Source organism: Musca autumnalis, unplaced genomic scaffold (assembly GCF_047663935.1).
Source record: "Musca autumnalis isolate F117 unplaced genomic scaffold, ASM4766393v1 scaffold_3, whole genome shotgun sequence".
NCBI lineage: Eukaryota > Metazoa > Arthropoda > Insecta > Diptera > Muscidae > Musca > Musca autumnalis.
Window position 1 is genome coordinate 72120848 of NW_027411866.1, and position 23313 is coordinate 72144160.

Below are 23313 nucleotides of genomic sequence, written 5' to 3' on the forward strand. Positions count from 1 at the left end.
GCCATTTGGAGCCCCTATTTATACATCCAAGATTGCAAATTTGCTTTTGTGAATTTCAAATTGAAGCTTTTTTTTATCAATTTTCTCGTTTAGAGTTAAGCTTGATGATCGGAAATTATTTGCAAGTGAAAAAGGAAAGCCAAGGACTCGAACCCACATAGTCACCAAATTACGTTACATGGTTTTATTGGTGGTAAAGCAAATCTTCGGACGTATCGACTATGTAACGGCTTCTCTGTCCTAGAACTTATCGTTTTTCAAATGCAAATGTGTTTTGTACATTTACGCGGATACTTGGCCACAGAAATGTATTTTCTTCACGACAAACGCTTTTTTTATTTCCAAAGACGACTCATTTGTCCCCCTTCTATTCCAGAAATCAATTTTTCAATATTACATTTATATTACAGCCAAGATTTTTCCCATCGAAAGATTTTTTAAATATTAATATAATTAAAGACATCCACTAATTTTTTCATAAGAGACATGCATTTTCGGTTGTGGTAAAAAACACTCACTAGCAAAAAGTTAAATTCCGATATAATAAATGGTCTAAGCTCAATGAAGCTAGCTGACAATATTGTTGGAAACATTTTTATGATCATTTTCATATTTTGTTGTAGTATGAGTTATTTGAATTCAAATACGAAAGGTGGATTAATAAGCCAACAAAATTATATGAAGATAGGTTAGTTTATTTTCTATGTAGATAGGACGTCGATTTCAAAAATTCCATTTGGAGAAAAAATACGTCTTAAGTTTTTATTTCACATACAAAATATAAAAGAGCAATTCTTCTTTTTCGACGCCCATATCGCCAATTTTTTTTCCAAATGTCTTCTATGCTACTTACACTTCAAAATAATCCAATAATTTTTTTTTTTCAATTTTTTTTTATAGTGACGCTTTGAACGCGAAATTACACTTTTGAAGTCGTCGCCCACTTTAGATTGAAAACAATGGAACTAATCTTCATATATTTTGTAGGCTTATTAATTACAACAATTGTCGCTAAATGAGACATTTTTTATTTTTTTGAACAACTGTATGTATTGCCATAAGGCCAATTTAGTTGTTATTTGTATTAGTACCTCTGAAATAAATAACGACTCTTCCATATATTGTATTATACATAGTAGGTATTATTATTGTCATTTCAAATAAAAGGATTACTCTTAATTTTTATCCTATGTGTAGTTTTTACTATGAGAATTAACAAAATCCTCATTCATCTAATATTCACTTCATTTTAGTGCACTCTTTGCTAATGCTCTGTATTTTAAACTAACTCCGTTTTCAAAATCTTTGAAAAAACTCGCTGACCCCAGTGACCGCCACAACGCCCCTTGTTTGTGGACTAATAACGCTCAGTCAAAAGCAAACTCCAATTCTTGAATTATTTGATGATGATGAAGAGATGCTATAAAATAAGCAATGGGTAATTTATTCACCACTTTCCCCTTTCTTTTTAGATTGTTTGTGGAATATTGTGTGATGAGATCACCACTCACCACTAAGGTAATTTGTGTTTCCGCAACAAATGCCTCTTTCAACACACAGTTACCCTGTCAGTTTTTGTGGTTGGTTACAGCATGGGGAAGGTCATTTCACCTCAGTACATGTTGAGTTAATTTCCCCTACATGTTCAACAATTTGGTGTGATGAGTTTCAATAGGTATGTTGTTTCTTGTATTTTCCTTCCCCTTTACGTTGGTAAGGTAAAAGTAATGTAAAAGTAGTCCTATAATGGTGGTTGTTTAGTTGTTGAGAGAGACAAATTATCTTTAATACTGTCAAACAATTATAGCCCAAAAACAATCAAAACTTTATTTTTTGGTTCTTAAAGTAACAATGAGTTTCAATAAAGTAAGTCATATGTATATTGTGTGGCGTTTGTTTCTTTACTTTTGAGAGAGTGAGAGGACAGATATTGTAAATAGCCTCTTGAATTGCTAATTTACCTTCTGGTATTGGTGGGTAGGTGTTAAGGCGTAATATTTGAAGCCAATATGGCGTCCAAATGTGTGAGTAAACAAAAGGTGTATTCGATAAAAAGCAACTCAGCTAGAAAGAGATAGCTATGGCGATAAGGCGCATGTGAGAATCAATAAACACGATTCACGAAGAAAAAAAAAACAACCACCTATTTTTATAAACAACTGTGGATTCTCCCGTAAATTTGTAACTGACTTTAACATAATCACCACCACGGCCGGCTACAAACGCTGGGAACTGTTTGTTGCTGTTTGTGTTGGTCTTATTGTTTTTTGTGCAACAACTACCACTATTTTCAAAAGAGTCAGTCAGCCAGCCAGCCAGCCACCTCTTAACCAAGTAGGCAATTACTGGTTTTTGAGTTTGTTCAACGTTCATTCAGTCATCACAAGTTGAAACTGAAAGATACGTTTTGTGTCTGTGACTTGGGCAGGTGCGGTTAGTTTCGTTTTGAACGTGAATGTGAACGTTGCAAGCGCAGTAGATCAAATAAAAGAAACAGAAATTAATAACGGAATAAATTCAAACAACCAATAAAAAATATAAACAGAATACCAAATTAAAATATAAAACAAGAAAAAATTAGCAAATAATTATTGGTGATAAGAAACAAACAAAAAATTAAAATATTAACACCAAAAATACTTAAAAACAATGACAAGTGTTAATTAACAAACAAAAAGGAAAAATTGTATATTAAACAAACATCATTTGTACGTGTAAAGCTCAAAAGAAAACAAATTTTGAAACAAATTGTATTACAGTGACAAATAAAAAATTTTAACTTTGTGATCTCAAGTGTCAAACGTGTTGTGCGTGTATAAGAAATTAAACTTCTTTTATGAAAAGTGTGGTGGCCATGAAAGATTCAATGACCATATTAACGCCGTCTCTAAATGCCAATGAACATCAAAAAATGTCCAATCTCAAACCGAATCGTTCACGTTTCATGATCAATGATATATTGGCGGGTAGTGCTGCCGCCGCTGCAGCCGTTGAGGCTGCCAATGCGGCGGCTGCTTTCTACAAACAGCAACAACAACAAAATAATAATAACAACAACAATGGAGAATCATCACATTCCCCCACATTGCAACAGCAGCATCAACAACATCCGCATCATCAATCCCCACCACATCATTTGACCACACATCCCCTGCATCCAGCATTACAGCATCCTCATGCTCAACATCCGGCTTTGGGGGGCCAACAACCATTGCCATTAATTGCTGGCCATCATGCAGCAGCAGCATTGGCTCATCATCATCAACAACAACAACAACATGGCAATACAACATCTCCCCCCTCAGGATTATCAGCAGCATCACAACACCCCAATGCTGGTCATAAAATGCATGGATTTCCCGTCGGTGCAACACAAATGGGTTCAAATGGCTTAAATGTTGCTCAATATGCTGCTGCTATGCAACAACATTATGCCCAAGCAGCAAATGCTGCTGCCGCAGCAAGAGCCGCCGCCGTTGAACGTAATCATGGAGCCGAATTGGATGACAGCAGTGATTATCAGGACAATGAAGATTGTGATAGTGAAAATGGCAGCGGTGGACATTTGGATGACAACAGCGTTTGTAGTAATGGTGAGGTGAGCTTTAATTTACTAAAATGGGGGGTAGGGCGAGTGGAATAGGGGGTTGTAGGGTTAGGATGATAAGATTGATATTGGTGTTCGACCAGAAAAGAGGATACATTTAGATATAGTGGACATGCAATTGTTATTTTAATTGAGAAGATTTAGTTTTTCTAAGAAATATTTTAAAATTTCTATAGGAAGTAGAATGAAAATCAAAAAATAGAAGCTGAACACATATTAGTTGGATTTAATTTAGTTTATTTTCCAAGATTATATGGTAGCAATTTTGTGGGTCCTTCGGAAAAGAAACTAAATTATTTTTCTTCGGAAGCCTTGTAAAATGTATAACGCAACAAATTGAATACTTTTAATAAATACATATCCGACGCAATTTCTTCTGCAATACATGGAAAACATAGGATTGGTCTAGGAAGTGGAATAATAATCACAAAATTGCAAAGCAAAATATATGCAGAAATTAATCTTAAATGAAATCATTAACCAAAATCAGGGTCCCCGTCGGGCTTTGTAAATATTTTATATTTTCAGGAAGTTAACAAAATACCCCTAAAACTGTTAGATTTTTTAACAATAACTTGAACTATGTAGATCAAGATAGCCTTAGAGGTGTGTTATACATAGCGATTCTCTTATAAGGACCTAAACTACTTTTACAGCTATTATAATTCAATCAAATTTCGCTGGAAGCTTTAGTGGTTTTTCGTTTGCACTTTATGGGACCATTATTATGTGTTTTTTTCCAAATCTCAAAACGTATTTTATCCCTGACTTAAGAAAGATTTGGATAAATTCACGAGTAAAATACTTAAAAAACAGTTGATCCATGCCAAAATGTTAACTTCTTTGCTGGCGAGTCTTTAATTACACTGTGCCACAAATTGGAACTCAAGGTCTGTGCGGTGGAAAATTCCTTTTGGAGATGAAAGCCCTTAGTGAGTATATTAAGAACCCAAAAGAAAAATTTCCCCATAGGTCAAGTTTCTGAGATATCGCGCGATGAATTTTTTGAATTTTCGCCTATGATGCTTGAGAAAATAGCTTTATATCTCTGTTTGCCGTTATTGTAGCTTCGTTTTGAGAATACATGTCTTCAGTCAAATCGAATGGCGAATCTTTTTGTAGAACATTTCATTCTTCTAACTCAATTCCTTTCATGTCCTTTTCGTCCTTTCTTTCTTAAACCGTAGTAAAAGTACCACAAGATGAGATTTTATAGCTTCCAAATATCCAAAAGAATGTTGCTCAGAGAATTTTAGGTACGGTTATCATTGACAAGTAATCAATATTGTCACGTTTTCATTGTCTTTTTTGACATTTTCCCGTTTTTTGTTCAGAAAAAACCTATGTTTTGTTTTTCTGTATATTCCTAATTTGTTATGTATTGGTAAGTAGACATACCCATTGGTTATCGCTTATATTGACATCTGGGATGTATCTGAAATATTTACCATATTTAGCTCCCGATATGCTGAACACGTTAATGACAAAACCTTGTTGCACAGAAACCTTGTTGCACAGTGTTATATACCAAAGTTCAGACCAAGAGACATACGTCTTTTTTCGACTTAAGTGATGGTATTCAGAGGAATTGCAAGAAATAAATTTTGGTCCTTTCATTTTCCATACATGCCATGATTTCATCTAAACCTGATCGCGACTTTATCTCAGAAACTAATAGAAAATTCGCTTTGCAATCTTCAGCAGTATTGTAGCCCTAAAGAAGTAGAACTAAGGCGTCAAACACATCGACTAGAAAACGCTTCTAACACGTTAAAATCTCAAAATATTCAACATTTTTACATAAATTCTGGATTCTTTTGGTCAGAAGCATCTAAACTCTTGGAATTTCAACCAATTTTTCAGAACATTCTGAAATTTTAAAGGCCCAAACTTAATCAGCTCGTAGCTTGCTTTGTTGGCTTGTTAAATTGCAAATTTTAAAGGAATACCAGGAATGCCTCTTTAAAATGCCGACGTGGTTCTCCTCTACAATTTGGGTTTGAAAAGCTAAGAAAGCAAGCAAAGATTGATTGAGATTTGGTCTTTAAATTCTTTTTTTTTTGGTGTTTTTTAGCAGTATTTTATATCATGCCTTCCACATTTTATATCATACCTTCCAAAATACTGTTGACAGGGACTTCACCGCATTTTACAACAATGGAATGTTCTGAAGAGTTAGTTAGTTGTACATTACATTCCAGCGAATGTTTTAATACTACGGAAAATAACAGTTGTGGAGATATGCTGCAAATTATATCAATATATTATACATTTTATAATTTATATTATAATTTAATAAATAAATTTTGAGTCAATAATTGCCGTTTTCGAGTTGATTATATCTCCAAATATTTTCTTCATGCTCATATCTAAAAGTTTGTGGCAGAGCTTAAAACAAGATTCGAATAGGTTTCAGAGTTATTGCCACGATTAGCTCTAAAATTTAGATGAAGTCAAAATATCCAAAGTAGATTTGAGAACATAAAACTCACTTCTGTCATATCAATGAGTGCTCACCTGATTAATATTAGCTCAATGATATGTGACCTACTGTTTATCGCTGAGTCCGAACGGTTTTTCTTAAGACACCACTTACAGAAATGTTTTACATGGCTGAACTACTCAGAAAATATGGCCAACATTACTCTGGAGAGGGGGACTTTTTATATTAATTATATGCATGTCATTGGTAAAAGTGGGCATCCAACGGATTTGGAGAACGAGAATATTGTTTGAACAAATCATTTATCCGCCCCTTAGAGCTATGCAATATATCTTATGGATATTTTGTGTATATTCCGCACCAAAGAAAAAAAAACTTGCAAAAATTTCAAATTTTTAAATGAAAAATACTAAAGCTGGAAAAACTTTTAGATTTTTATGGAATTTGGAACATTGATTATCATGAATGTCACAGAAACGAATTCCGGTCGAAAGTGGAATTTATTCCGTATTTAGCTTCTTCAGAAAACGAAAAATTTTTCGGAATAAAGTCACTTTGGGTTTTGCAAGTGGAATTGTATGTTTTTTTTTTTTAACATGTCATTTTTAAACACTCCAAAAACGCTTAAAAGTTATAAAAATATTAATATTCAATAACAAAATCACATTTAATTTCATATTTTTTATCATTTTATTTAAAAAATTCACAAATTTACATTAGTTCTCAATATACGAAACCAATTATCTGGCATTTAGAATGAAAATTCAAGCATAGATAAAAATAAACAAAAAAGAAAACAATTTTTTGTCAATTTTATGTTGATTATACTTTGCGTCTCAATTACAGAAACAATAGAAAAATTTTATTTCCAACAAAAATCAACCTTCTTTTCGCACAAAAAAACTTTTTTAAAGACAATATTTGACAATTCCCCTTCTACAGTATTTTCTAATCTAGAGTAGAAATATTAATTTTCCACACCCGTTTGTAACCAAACTGAAATATTTATATATTCTAACATTCAAAAAAGAAAGAAAAAATTAGTAAAATAGGGTTTAAGTTAAAGTAAGGATCGTTTTCTGTTCTATCTTCTGTATGATTAAATGAGTAATATCGTCAGCAATCAGTAAAAAGAAAATTTTTTAATGTTTCTAAATGGTTTTTAATTTTTTTCTTACATTTTACGCAATATTATGTCTGTTGCAGCTCTGCAAGAATCCACTAATTTTTAATAATTTTTCGCTACCATAACGGGAAAATTGTTATCGTATTAAACATTTGCAAATTCTTGAAGATTCTGGAACAAACATCTTTAAAAAAACAAAATTTTTTTGGAAATTTTGCTTATTAGGGCGAAGATCATTTTTAATTAATTTCTGGTTAGAGTTAAGCTTAATGAAGAGAATTTCAGAAATTAACAAAATGCACACAGTAAATAATTGAAATTTTTTTTTACTTATTTAAACAAATTTCACAATTTTTTTAAATGTTTAGGCTTAATTCCAGATCTGTTATTTCAAAATTTTATTAAAACAATTATTATTTATAAGTAGAAAAAATGATCATTGTCAATCAAGGTGTTAGGCAGGGAAGACTATAGTTTCGGACCTCGCCACCGATTCTCATCAGTCTTCTTGTTTTTTGTTTCTTTTTTTATTCAAAAAAAAAGGCTATGTCTACCCAAGGTACAATTATTCGCTCATACAGCTACATATGTCTCCAAAGAAACACCCCCATTGAGAATTTCTTTGGCATTACCTAAACTGGAATAACTGCAAGACCATCATTTTCCACTGCTATGCCTTCGTTGACACAAATTATTATCTCCGAACGCAGACATCAAAATAACCACAACTTTGCCTTTTTCTGAAATAAAGATAAGGTTCAACTAATAATTCAAGATCCTACCCAACTTGAGTTGTTGCTGTTTATAGCATCACCACAAAATTCCGGCTCTGCGAATAGTGGCCCCAAAACAAAATCACCCCAAACGTAAAGTTAAAAATTGCCCCAAATTTGGGGTATACGTGCATTATGAAGTTTGACCCCATTATGTTGTGTGCATTTTGACCCCAAAATAATGCAAAATTAGCCCAATATCAAAAAGAAAAATTGTCCCAAAATTGGGACAATAGTTTTTTAGATTAAAACTATTATTGTGTCTTATTGGTTCCCTGCAGCAAGGACGAAAGGATGAATGTTGAATTTAAAAGTTAAATATACATTTTAAGCAATACAACAATTATGTATATATTATGTCTTATTATTCACAATGTGGAATTTCGTATAGTATTCTGATCATAAATGATCAAAGCTGGAGAACAACAAATGTTTAATATGCATAAGAAACCTTTTTTGATAAGGATGAACAATTAAGTAAATAAAGATTTGTATAAAAAATGGAAGTATGACTATTTGATATGGATATTAGCGTCAAGATGGTTGAAGAAATCGGCAGGGGTAATAAAAAAAATTGCGCGATTTTTATAAAAAAAATTATATGGAATTAAGAGTCAGGAATGTTGAATGGATCGGCAGGGGTAATGAAAAAATCGCGCGATTTTTTCATTACCCCTACCAATCCCTTCAACCATCCTGACGCCAAACTCCATACCATTTTATTGATAAAAATATTATAACTAAATAAATTATATGTAATTAGTTATAATATGTTTATGAATAAAATTGTATGGAGTTTAGCGTCAAGATGGTTGAAGGGATCGGTAGGGGTAATGAAAAAATCGCGCGATTTTTTCATTACCCCTGCCGATCCCTTCAATCATCCTGACGCTAAACTCCATACCATTTTATTCATACAAATATTATAACTAATTAAATTATATGGATATAAGCTGTTATTTTTCGCCACCATAGCGTAAACATCTGTATCTGACGTGACTAAGGTAAAATTTATATAAGGTAAATGCATGAATTACAACAACTAACAAATTTACAAAAACAACATTGTTGTTATTGAAAACTTAATGTCAAAGAAAATATTGAATAATGGAGTCGTTCTAAAGTTTTTCTCATTAAAAACATAAATACATTTTGAAGATCCTCTAAAATAGAACAAATTTGCATCAAAATATAAATATAAAACATTCAGAACTGTCGTAGGTCATTGTTATTACACGTTTACGATGAAAAGAAGAATTTTATAGTAGCAAATTTCGAAGTTTCAAATTTCACGAGTAGACCCTATTACGTTTACAAAATAGTAAAAATACAGCTGATTGTCACTTCTACCTTATATAAATGAGACTTGGTATCATTTTTCAAAAATTGATCTGTAGGGGTTTTGTTACCCCTACCGATCCCATAAACCATCCTCTCGCTAATATCAAATAATTTTCTCATAAAAATAGAATAACTAATTAAAAACTTCCTTGATTATGATTATGCCATGTTAAAGAAGTCGTCAAGGGAAATAATAAAATTGCGCAATTTTACATGGTCATAGTATTCGAAACATCTACTAGGAGTAATTTTCATTGAAAACGCAGATGACCCCAAACTAAAAGCAAGCTCGAATTTGGGGTGATATTGCATTTTCAAGTTTTGTAGCAATTCTTCATTTTCATTGAAATGCAATTATGCCCCAAAAAATTATGCAGAAATATCCCAAAAAAGGTGAAAAATTGCCCCAATTTTCGTGTTGTTGTAACCCATACATTTATTTGGGGTCATTTTCCTTTAAAACTCTCCCACAACACCACTTGTTCAACTTCCCCAAAGAAAATCAACTAATTTTGCATGAAATTAATCAAGTTTGTCACTTAAGTCTTTAGTTTTTATCACTAAAAAAGAATTTCAAACAAAAATCAAATCATCCACTATGAAATTAGATTTTGAATGTTTAGTTTATGCTACAATAACTAAACCAAAAAAAGTAATAATAATAAAAACAATCACAATTTAACAGACAAGAAAACCAGAAGTGAAGAATGGAAAATGCAAGTTAAACTGCAAACTCAAGCAATCTCATGTATATGTATGCCGCCGACGGCAAACATTAGGAAATAGAAAAACCAGCGAAGCGTGTAAATACAAATTGCAATGAAAAACGCAATGTAAAAAGCCCACTAAAATAGTAATAATACTATATTTTTAAAATGTTTATATTTTTGAATATTAAATTTAAAGAAATGGAATTAAGAGGAGGCTTTTAATTTATTCATTTCTTTCCATATACATGCATTAATATGGACTAGTGGAACAACCAATATTTCTTTTTTGGAATATATTAAAAACAGGAACCTTACAAATACTGTTTTGGAGGCACTCACAAAGTTTACTTAATTTTAAACAAATTTACAATAAAGAAAAATAAACACCACTTACAACTAAACACTTACCTAGTCTTGCAACTAAATCAGTGAAGTGTATTTTTTGCTTAGATTACATTATGTGTATACATATATGTATATGTTATACATACTATGTATATAGGTCTTTAACTCAAACTTGAGTAGAAAAATTGCATTTTCACGCTTTGCTTAGTTTTTACAACGAACAACATTTATTTGTTTTAGTTTTTTTGTTCACCAAAAGCACTTAAGAAAGCAACAAATGCAGTAGTAGTAAGCGGAAGCTATATAAACTGTTTCGCATAGATAATCCCTGTGGCTTTAATTAACTCTTTAGACTTGTATTTTGGGATTAGTTAAAAAAACAAAGCAAAGTAGTTAATAAAGAGAAAGATTTTAAATGCTTTAAGTGTGGTTTGTAACTAATACCACAGTGGGATCTAAAAGAGGAGTACGAGATTTTGTTATTTTAATACTAATCCGTCAGAATTTGAATTCAATTGTTATGCTTCAAATTCGTAGTGTTTATTTTTCGCCTAAAACTATGCCCATCAATTTGTCTTTCATTGAATACTTGTCTCAATAATAGTATGACAGCTGAAATAAAGATGGCGCTTTTCACTCCGCTCCAGAACAGAAGCATTTAAGGAAGAAACAAATGTATTAGATGTAAGCGGAAGCTATATACACTCTTTCGCATAGATATTACCTCTGGCATTAATTAATTATTTGCCTTGCATTTGGAATTAGTTTGAATAAATAAAAACTATAAAGCAAAATAAATAGTTAAGCGAGAATTTTAAATACTTTAACTAATAACACAATGGAATCTATAAGCAGAGTACGAAATTCGTCCTCAGTTGCTTTATTCGAAATTCGTAGGGCTTATAACGCACACCTGATCGAATAGTGAACCTGCAACAAAATTACGAAATCTAGATATTTAAAACATGACGCAATTTGATTATTCTCTCCAAATAAATCCCTCACTGATCTTGGCTTCTCTCAAATCTTTTGAAATCCCTGCCACAGCATTTTTCCTTCAACATTTCCCAATCAATTATTCTCTGAAATTTAAGCACGTACACCCGAGACAATAATGATATTAATTACAAAAATTCAGGATTTTAAAAATTGACTAAAACTCTGTGCCGAAACTCGTTTATATATATTGTGGCGGATAGGAAATTAGGAGCGGTAATTGAAGAGTATGATATGGAGTGATATCTAAGCTTCCTACTAATGCGATTTTGGGTATAAAGAATCTAATAGAATCATGTTCGAGGTGCATTCATAAAAAATAATGCCTAAGGCACATTATTAGGAATTTTATTTATACATAGGCCTTTTAAAGCACTTGTGGTTGATTAATCAGCTGAATCCGCTATTAATCCACTTACTACAAACAATTCTCGTAAAAATATGTTTCTAATTATAATTTTTCAAAAAGTGGGCTTTCATTTCCCCAAATAAAAGGAATCTAACAATGTTTTGACAACACTCAATGATGCTTACACCAGTACCTTATATATACAATTTATTTCATAAAAATCTTAAATTTTTTAAATGATATGAATTATATTATTATTTTTAATTTACATCACTTTTAGAGAAGTTGTACATGACTTTAAAACTCAGCAAATATCGACAACATTACGGGAGCAGAAGTTTTTCATCGTTGAAAGTGTGATGTTATCTGGCCATTGCAGTTGACCTATCGGCCTATCGACTTTGTCGACTCCCGTTTTTGACACGTTCCAGCATTTGGCATACTTTTTCGGCTTGAATCAAATTGAGAAGTCGATTACAAATGATCTATGAAACATCGAAGAATTAATTTTTACGTAGCCCATAGGCAAAAGTCAATCGCGATATTGAGATTTTTCAATACAAAATATCAATAGTTCTAAGGCTGATAGATTCAAACCTAGACTTTTGGCGAGACATTAACCAAAAATAGAGGAATGTAATAACAATAACATGATCATTTGACTTATCAAAACGGATCTATCTAATATTGATCGATCTTTCAATAAGATTTCAAAAATTCTTTAATCACTATCACAGCTGATCTCTTCTGCCTAAAAGTTTGAACGTCAATAAAATTTTCATAAAAATAAGCTACCAATTGGTCGTGTACTAATTTTATATATAGATGGCGCTTTCACGAGAATATTATCCAATGTAAAATCAATGTTAGGCCATGTTTATATTATAGCCTTTTGCAGGGTTAACCTTCTTAATGCAGATTTACTTGACGTATACGCAAAGAATTGAAATTTGAAATCCAGTGGGTTTGTTAAATCCGGTTATATTAACGTACTATGGTAGCGCATTGTTATAGGTTTTAGTAAGTGAAGAGCACTTGAATTGTCAATTCCATTGCATATAATTGGTGATCTATTCTGGTTCAACGAAAACAACGATTCCTTGATTTTTTGAATTATCAATACTGAAAGGTGTACTACGGATAGATGTTTAAATAAAATTTAAAATTTATTTCAATCACTATCAGCTGATCTCTTTTGCCGAGAAGTATGCACATTAATTAATTAAAACTAAAACACAAATATTCGCCTTGTTCTAATGTTGATATATAGAGGACGCTTTAAATGAAATCGCCCAATATTTGTTTTGTTCCTTTACTTTTGAAATTGGTAAAACCGGCAAAAGTAGTAAAAGTTGTAAACTGCTCCCATATGAATTGTATTTTGTCTGAAGTAAAGAAACGCTTTTCGGGTAAAAAGTGGTAAAACTTGAAGATTCTTGCACGTAAAGGAACAGAGCTATTATGTTAATATTATAAGACATTTACATCAAACAAATTTTAAGATTTTTTATAACTAGAATCCAGTTCCTGAAATGAAGCACATATTTCGTAAATTAGGTTTTATGGGTATGATTTCCCTTATAACAACACTGTGAGAATATAGATGGTGGTTGAATGACCTAAGGCCTATACATGTAAGAAGCATAGCATTCGTGCCTAAGTCATTTCTTAAAAAAGAATAAAGAACGACCAAGCCATACTCTAATTGGGCTGCCCTTTGTTTTATAGTCTTCGAGGCCTTTGCTCAGCGACTGAAAGTTTTCATAATTTTGCTAAAGTGCGAAATATGCCGACGGATTTCAGAAATTAGTTCCAAATAGATACGAAATATGGGAAGTATTCTAAATTTACAATAGCCGAAAGTTTCCAGTTCGCGGTGGCAATTTTCGCAGAAAGTCAAACAGAACCCATATGCAATTCGAAGTAGTTTTGTGTATTCTTAGGGATTCCAAATTTTTAGGCTTATCCAATGTCTATTAGGAATCCCTTATAGCTTTATTATTTAACATAATTTTTCGATATTTTTATAGCTGCCTACCTTGCTTCGATTTCAATCGACTTACTTTAAATAATAAAGATTACAACAGCCATGTTTATTTAGTGGGTGTTTCTTTTAGAAAAAAATACAAAACATATGCCATACACCACAATTTCAGCCAGCATTGAACCACAAAAAAATACGAGAACAACAATGCAATGTAAAACTTAACTTCATACATTGCCGTAGATGAAAACAAATGAACGAATTAGAACATTCAACTGAACAAATGCTATATAATTTACTCTAATATCAGTTAATATACAATGACTTATAGTTAAATTAAAAAAAATGTTCACAAAGCTTCCTGCTTATCGGTAGAAAAACCGACAACATATAAAATAAGTATTACAAAATAGCAAACATTGAATAAATATGAGGGAGAGGAAGAGCAATTCGGCCAACAACATACCTACCTCTAATTCATGATCACATACCTTTGCTAATAACACTTTTTTAGCTTAGAAGAACCATGGAGAAAAAGACATACATATCATAGCTAGCCATGAAATATTTAAAAGCCTAAAAGCAACACATTAAAAAGCCATAATTCTTTGGGGGTTTTTTTGTTTGCAAATAACCTCTTTAGTGTTAAACATAATTCATATGAATATTATGCGAATTATAACAAAAAATATGGATGGATGATAGAAGAAATAGACAAAATTTAAACTCCTACTCAATGCAAAGCAAAGAGAAAAAACATAAACGTAACTACAACATTACTGTACATTAAAACCCTAGGGTTTCTACCAATCCCCTCCTAGAGAATTATTCGCATATATGTACGTATGTTTGCCATCATTACATTAAAGCAAAAATAATCGCTACATCCGCTAAAATGTTTAAATAATAGACAGTCATCCAAAAAAATAGAAATAAGAAGAAAACACACACAACGGCAAATTATGTTTATTTAAATCAACGTTAGTTTCCATGTTAAGCTCTTTCTTGGTTTTATGAACGAAGAAATTTCACCTTAGCTGTGTGTGAGTTTTGTTGATTATTTTGAGGGAGTTGATTACTGTTTTTTGGGAAACAAACAAACAAACAAAAAAAAATGAAAGCAAATTTTAAGTTTTTGTTTGGCTTTCTTGCGATTAGCGTTTAAATGTAATTTTCGCTATTATTTTTGGGGTATAATAAATTTGAAGGGTTGCTCTTTTTTGCTTTTCAAGGAAGTTTAAGTGTAATTAACTTGTCTTCAAGGGAAATTGTTGAAGTAATAAATTTTACAAGAAAAATTCATTAGCTTATGTGCAATGGACACAACTGGTTTACTTGGAGTATTTGTTTAGAAGTTGGAATATATTTTTGAAAGAAAATTTGACAAGTATTTCATTTTGATTAAAAAACGAAATACACTATTTGTGTTGGTCTTACAAGTTAATAACAAAGACATAGAACTGTAAAGACGGGAAAAGATGCATAATGCACAAATGTTTATGAAACAAAGTGTATAAACATTTTACCAACAACAGGGGTCTGTTAATGATAAAACCCCACTAAAGCGCAATTCGGCTTATACAAATTGTAGGAAAGCAAAAAGTTGGAAACAGGATTGTATTCCATAGCAGTTTCCAGTTCATTGAAGATGAACTTGGCTTTTAAAAACGCTTGAAATGGTTAACTACTTAACAGAATGTTGTTATGATATCGTAACAACAGAGCTTAACTCCATCTATTGACAAATGCTAACAATTGAGTTTTCCAATTTTTATGTATTTAAATCTTTGTAAGAATTATGTTTACATATCTTTTCTCATATTGATCGACTACACTGCCTTTTTTTAGAGTATGTACATAATTTTGTGTAAATTATTTAGAGTATTTTGAAGAGTTGATGATCAGTCAGTCAAATATGACATAATAATTTTCTTTAACATTTAAAATTGCGGGAATAAGAATAAAAGAGTAAATCGAATTGATTTTTGAAATTACTAAAAAAATATTATATGCCATGAAAAAATAAAATATAAAAAATTAAAAATATAAAATGAAAAATAAAATATATAATATATAAAAGATATAAAACATAAAATAGAAAATATAAAATGTAGAATATAAAATATAAAAAATAAAAAATAAAAAATAGAACATATAACATATAAAATTTAAAATATAAAATACATAATATAAAATATGAAATATATAATTTATAAAATATAAATTATAAAATGTAAAAAAAAATATAAAATAAAAAATATAATATAATATTTAGAAGATAAAATATAAAGTATACAAAATATAAAATAAAAAATATGAAATATAAATTATAAAATATATAAGCTATATGAAATATAAAATACAAAATATAAACTAAAAAATATAAAATAGAAAATATACAAAATATAAAACATATAATTTAAATAATATAAAATAGTAAGCCGATGAATGACTTACTCATAGACTGAAAATATTATAAATTTACAATTACAGTCAATGAAAAGATACAAAATCGAAATTGGCTTAGTAAAAGTAGAGTAAAACATTTTTTATTTTTTGTTTGTTTTTTTTTTCCAGAGAATTCAACATTTTAAGTAATAGATATTAAATTAACAATGAGATAGAAGTTCCTTTTCCTTTAAAATACAACAATATATCTGTTTCAATATATGTATATCAAATTGGGTCCCCATGGGTGTTTATATTATTTTTTGTTTCCAAATCCCAAATTTCCAGTAAATCTGTTGACATAAACCTCTCTAGTATCTGCCATCCTATGGCAGAAAATTATATAAAATGATTTCTGCCTTCATTCAAATTCCAAACAAAGTTTCAGAATAAAATTATTAAAAATTCCTCCTAAACGTTTATTTAGCCAAATGAAATTATTAATACATTTTTTTCTATAAATTTTGAATAAAATACAAATTATTTTCTAATCACAAACAGAACGAACATAAAATTCCAATGGCAAAATTTGCATACAGAACTGGTTGCAAAACAAAGAAATACAACAACAAATATAGAAAAAACCTATAAAGAAATTAAAACAATTTGTCGAAACGTTTTAAGCTAAATGAGAAAATGAACAACAACAACAAGCAACCAGCAATTTTTAAATGATAAGAATAAGCATTTGCATAATAATATGGAAGGTAGACTAAAAGGGGAAGGGGAATAAAATGGAAATAAAATGACTGACTGATCAAGAGAATATAAAAAAGAACACTAACATTAAAGCCAAAGACAATATAAAATACACCAATGAAAGATTTAAGTTATTTTGCTCTCACAAAACAATGTTGAAAATTGAGTGCAAAAATAACAAATCAATAAATTTTTTAAATATTTGTCATATTTATACGAGCTTCGGAAATAGAGAAAAATATTGAAAATATGTTTTTTTACAATATGTTATAAAATATTTTTCACAAAAATTTAGAAAAAAAATAGAGGAAATAAAGCTCTTGTCTCCCAAAGTCATAGCTCACTGTTACCCAGCTTCGTCACGTATAAAAAGATACATTTTTTCTCATTCTCAAAATACCAATAGAAAATTTTAACTATTTTGCTCTCACAAAGCGATATTAAAAATATTGAAAATAATGCTTTTAATTATATTTTTTATTAAAATTATAAAAATGGGGGAAATAAAGCTGTTGTCTCCCAAAGTCATAGCTCACTGTTACCCAGCTTCGTCTATGCTTGAGACTCTCACAAATGGATGCACATATAAAAAGATAAAATTGCTCTTATTCTCAAACTATTGCTAATTAGGCAAATTTTCATAAAGAAGGAGAGAATTCGTGTGATGTTCCACTGATAATTCGTTCTTTAAAATCTCAGTAATGTTGATAATATCTTAGTTTTCTCACTCACTTCGGGTAGTTAGTCAAATGAACAAAAATAATATCTCACTTCTCTCCATTTTTATCTCTTGATACTCTGGGTAGGTAGTAAGGCAAATCACTGTACCAACCAAAACAAGTTTCTGTCTTAAGTCTTTCGTTTAATTTTGGGGCATTGCTGAGACAAGTCCGGGCAAAAACAACTACTACTTTAATGTCTATATGTATGTAATGAAGGAATTTGTTGTGTAGTTAATGTTTATGATTTCTTTTGTATGTATTTTGTAGTTTTATTTTATTATTGTTGTTGTTTCTTTATTTATTTTGCCTCTTAACTCACTCCGCCCTTTTTTCGTTGTGTAACTCTTGTTTTTAGGTGGCAAAGATGATGATGGCAACAGTATTAAAAGTGGCTCCACCAATGATATGAGCGGTTTAAGTAAAAAACAACGAAAAGCACGTACCGCCTTTACCGATCATCAATTGCAAACATTGGAGAAATCATTTGAACGCCAAAAATACCTAAGTGTTCAGGAGCGGCAAGAGTTGGCCCATAAATTGGATCTCAGTGATTGTCAAGTAAAGACTTGGTATCAGAATCGAAGGTAAGCAAAAAGAAAAAATATTATTATTTATAATGCAGTATTTTATAATGTATTATAAATTTTTGTGCTAAACATCTCAGGGTGGTATAAAAATCATGCCAAGCAGTCAAAAGATAAAACATTAGCTAACAAGCCAACGGCAGCAGCAGTTAGTTTACGCTACATATATGACAATTTTTCTGCCATATGCATCTGTAAATTACTGCCATTGCTGGTGATTGCGACTACTGCTAGTCTGCCAACAATCGTCTCAACAAACCATAAATTATTCAAAGCCACAGACTAGATTAGTTTTGTGTGTGTGTTGCTGCAGAAGAGGGGAAAAGGGGTAGGACTTGGGCAAAGTTGTCTCTGCAAACACTGAGACTATGTGTCTTTGGGATCATGTTTTTGGCACCGGGAGCTAAATTTTTAGTTGTGTTTTTTCTGGCCACAAAATTGACCATTTAGCAAAGAAGTAAAAAACGTATGTACCCACAGCCACCACCACCAGCACCATTAGGCCTGCCTGGCAAATGACTTGTACTTATAAAACTTATTGCAAATTCGTGGAATTTAATAAAACAAAAAAAAAAACAGAACTGAACTGAACTGAAAAACGACTTCTGCCGGTTAGTAACACTTTAATGTTGTTGTTATAGTTTTTTGTGCGTTATATTTATTCAGTATCGTTGTTTTGTTTTATTGCCTTGGTTAGTGTGTTTGCAGTTGCGTTTTTTTAATTACCACGTTTGGTAGCTGCACATTTAACAGCCAACATTAAAACCATAATATAAATAACAACAACGAGAACACATTACAACGGAAAAAAACCCCCCACAAGAATGCGAACAAAAGAAAAATTGTGTAAGAGGGGAAGTGTAAGTTTGCAAAAACAACTTACAAGGGAAATTTGAAATGTGCAGCTAAGCTATATCATTTCCAAAGATATTCAACATATAATTTGTTTTAAAGATGCGTGTCTGAGTGGCCAGAGAATATGGCAATAATTTAACAGCATCATACTTTACAAAATGGTGAAACACGAAGGCAAATATCAACCAAGTGGAAAATAGTAGACAAAATTATTTAAAAATAAATACTTAAAAATTGTGCCACAAACAAAGCGAAAAGGATAATAGAATAGGTTTTAAATATTTTTCTTATGTACATTAATAATTTTTATGTATATATATTTTTTTTTGAAAGACTAGATATTTTGTGACCACTGGGAACTTTAAAAGTCAAGTTACAGGTAGTTTGGTAAAAATGTTTAACTAAAATCCTCAAAATACCTATAATTCAGAGGTACTGTTATATGGGGGCTATACCACAACGTGGATCTATGTTGACAATTTTTGGTGGAGAAGTATTCTTACCACTGGAAACCTCAAATATCAAATTACAGTTAGTTCGGTCAACAAATGTTGCTAAAATACTCAAAACACATAAAATCAGAAGGTACCTTTATATGAGAACTTTAAACTGTCTTGAACATTTTTGTTACATAAATTTTGTGACCACTGGAAACTTTAGAAGTCGAATTACAGGCAGTTCGGTAAAAATTTGTAACAAAAATCCTCAAAATACCGATAATTCCGAGATACTGTTCGGAGGTATGTTGACAATTTTTGGTGGAGAAGTATTGTTACCCCTGGAAACCTCAAACTTCAAATTGCGTTTAGTTGGGTCAAAAAATTTTTGCTAAAATACTTTTTTGGAGAATGTTACATATGTTACATTACAGATAGTTTCCACAAATGTTGCCAAAATTTTCAAAATACCGACAAATCCGAAGGTACCATTTTATCGTGGCTATATCAAAACATGGGCCTATATTGCATATTTTCGGTGGGGATGTCAAAAGTCAACTTGCAGGTAGTTCGGTTAATAAATGTAGCTAAAATCCTCAAAATACCGAAGCACCGTTATATCGTCGGTGTCATGCTTAAGTGTTCCAAACGCCATTTGCCTGATTCGAGAAAATCTAAAGTTAATGTTTGAGTTCATACTGGCTAGATGTGGTGCAAAAATCCATCACTTTAAGAGCTCAGTTCTACTTAACTAAACTCAAAGAATATATTAGGAGTTTATTTTAGTCAGATATCTGTTATAGTCTAGAAGTTATTCCCAATTTTTATATTTTTTGGGATTTTTTTCATGTTTTGGCAATTTGTGTCATATGGAACATTTTATGTCACATTTTAGCAAACAAACTTTTGATCAATTGTGTTCCACCTCCGTTATTTGAAGTGCTGCTGCAGAGCTGAAAATTCAAGAAATAGTTGCAGTAGAAAAGAAATGCTTTAGGGACCATTGTTATATGTTTCCTTTACATTTAATTAAGGAGGGAACTCCTCCACTTTCGAAAAATATAATTTGTATTAGCTTATTTTTATTTTCTTATTTCATCGTTTAATCCTTTCGAAAAAATCAATAATCGTTCATTGAGCTATTGGTAGTGGCAATAGAATTCTATTTTAATTAATTTTCTGACATTTTACTTATCTTACATGACTTTTGTTAAGCGGGAGGCGTTAAATTTAAGAAAAAATAAATTTTAGTTTTATATAACAATACAACATTTTAAAATATTTTGATTTAAAACTATTCTTCTTCAGTTTTTAAACCTAGTCCTTTAAAACAAATTGTTCCATACGCCATATTGTTATTAACTTGACAAAAAGGGGCAATTTTTTGTTCCAAACGCCATCATTTTTTGTGAGGAACAATTCGTTTTTGTATTTTTTGTTCCATACGCCAAACGGTATGGATATGGAACAAAAAAAGGTCAAAGTTCTTTTGTTCCATACGCCAGACTTTATGGATATGGAACAAAAAAGCTGATTTTTTTGCGCCCAAATTGGATATGGAACATATTGACATTTGTACATCTCGAAAACTATAAGATATAGAGGAAAACCGACTAGAAATTCAGAAAGAGCAGGATTGAAACCCTTGAAAGATACCTGTAACTCAAAGTGTCAAAAATGGCGTATGGAACACTTAAGCATGACACCGACGATATTGGGCCTACACCAAAACATGGACCTATGACCTATTTTTTGTGCTGAAGTTTTGTGGCCACGGGGAACCTCAAATGCAAATTTTAGCGACCATACTCAAAATACCGAATATCGGGAGGTACCGTTATATGGGAGCTATAGAAAAACATGGACCTATGCTGACAGTGGGGAAGTTTAGTGAACCTCAAATGAGAAATTACAGGTAGCTCGGTTAAAAACGGTAGTTAATATCTACAAAATACTTAAAATCAGAAGGCACCGTTATATTCGGGGCTATACCAAAACATAGACCTATGTGGTCAATTTTTTGAGAAGAAATATTTTCAGCACTAGGAACTACTAGTTCGGACAAAAGATGCAGCTAAAATGCTCAAAATTTTAAAAATTCGGAGGTATCGTTATATGGGGAGCATACCAAAACTTGGGCCGATATAGTCCATCTTTGAATTTGACCTGTCTATGGAAAAAAGACACTAGGATGCAAAAATAAAAATATATGGAAGCTAGATTTATTACAACAGACGGAAAGGCGGACTGGGCTATGCCGAAGGTTCCGATTTTTATAAATATTTATTGGCATACTTTTTCTCTGTATTTTTCTACAAGACTTGACGATAAGAAATTGGAAGACACTGTTTGATATGAATAAGTCTCCTCGCATGCCTTCAAGGATGTTTCTGAAAATAATCATTTTATACCTACCGAATATTCTCTCCCCCTTTACCACCTTACTTTCAATATACTAATTTTCCAATATTTTCTGCCCTCCTTCAATTTCAGAACCAAATGGAAACGTCAAACAGCTGTCGGCTTGGAACTACTCGCCGAAGCGGGTAATTTTGCAGCATTCCAACGTTTGTATGGCGGTTCACCATATATCGGTGCCTGGCCATATCCTGGAGCCCAGGCAGCCCATGCCGGACACCCACCCAATTCTATTGATTTGTATTATCGACAAGCAGCTGCTGCAGCAGCTATGCAAAAACCTTTACCCTATAGTTTGTATGCTGGCGTACCAAATATGAGTCACTTGGCTGGTTTACCAGTGGCAGCTGCTGCAGCACCCTTTTCACATTTAACAGCATCCAGTTCGTTGTCATCGCTAAGTAGTTATTATCAAAGTGCAACGGCGGCAGCTCAAACAACGGCGCCACCAACATCGCCTCCACATGCAGCAAATGGACCATCGAGCGGCAGTGTTTTAGCTGGTAATGGTGCTAGCGGTGGCATTGTAAAACCCATACCCACCAGTCCTTCACCCACACCCTTGGCTGAATCATCACCCGTACATGCAGGCACAAGATCTCCTAGTCCCACCTTAAATCCTGGCAGTCCACCAGGAAGGTCAATTGATAGCTCATCACAAAATCAGTCGGATGATGAGGATCACATACAGGTTTGAGGTAATATAAAATTGGAGAATTGATGTTAAAACAACTAAAGAGAAAGAAATAAGCTAACGAAAAGAGATTAATATATTATTTAAATAAATTATCACTGAAATGTTCATTATAAGGCTACGTTTACATTAGCACTTATTACTTCGGAATTGCTTTATCACAATTTATTTGAAGTATATTTTCATAAAGGTTACCTCAAATAACCCCAGATGCAGCAGTTTTCGTTGATAATAAGGGCTAGTGTAGTAGGCGTTAAAGGCCCAAGAACATAGTCCAAAAAAGTATCACGGAAGAGAAAAATGAAATTTTTCATGGTTAAATCCTGAGTTTAGTCGAAATCTAAAGCAAACAATTTTATGGCCAAATATAAAAGAGATTATGGCCGACAATAGGCTCAATAACATTTTTACCAAGTCTATTTATACCAGTACTGTTGTATGTATGTATTATTGTTAATGATTGTTTTTTCTGATTTTCATTACAAAATAAATTAGACGTAACAAAAAAAAAACAATCGTGTACTTAATTATTGAAATAAAATCACACTTTACAAATTATTAGCAATTAATTTTGTACAGATTAAAAAAAAAACAACAACTCAATTAGCCACTTCATCAGCTATTTATTTTTATCCGTTAAAACTCAAAAATTATTTAAAAGTATTTTTTAAAAATTTTATTTTGTACATTTTTGATCTAGTAAATATTTAAAAATAAAGAAAGAAATATGATAAAATAAAAAAAAAATATTGTAAATTTTCTAATTGTTTGTGTTCCAAATA

The 23313-nt window shown here is 31.5% G+C and overlaps 1 protein-coding gene across 1 annotated transcript; it reads left to right on the forward strand.

Moving 5' to 3' along the window:
• The first annotated feature begins 2173 nt into the window (after positions 1-2173).
• Positions 2174-23043, forward strand: B-H1 (homeobox protein BarH1). Its single transcript, XM_073979575.1, has 3 exons — positions 2174-3593; positions 17899-18127; positions 21913-23043. The coding sequence occupies exons 1-3, from the start codon at positions 2837-2839 to the stop codon at positions 22532-22534; spliced, it is 1608 nt and encodes a 535-aa protein (XP_073835676.1). The 5' UTR covers positions 2174-2836; the 3' UTR covers positions 22535-23043.
• Positions 23044-23313: the final 270 nt, after the last annotated feature.

Excerpts from the sequence above, each read along its gene's own strand:
- B-H1 (XM_073979575.1), top strand. The coding sequence starts at position 2,837 with ATGAAAAGTGTGGTGGCCATGAAAGATTCAATGACCATATTAACGCCG. Across the intron at positions 3,594-17,898 it reads CAACAGCGTTTGTAGTAATG|GTGGCAAAGATGATGATGGC; the intron begins GTGAGGTGAGCT and ends TCTTGTTTTTAG. Across the intron at positions 18,128-21,912 it reads ACTTGGTATCAGAATCGAAG|AACCAAATGGAAACGTCAAA; the intron begins GTAAGCAAAAAG and ends CTTCAATTTCAG.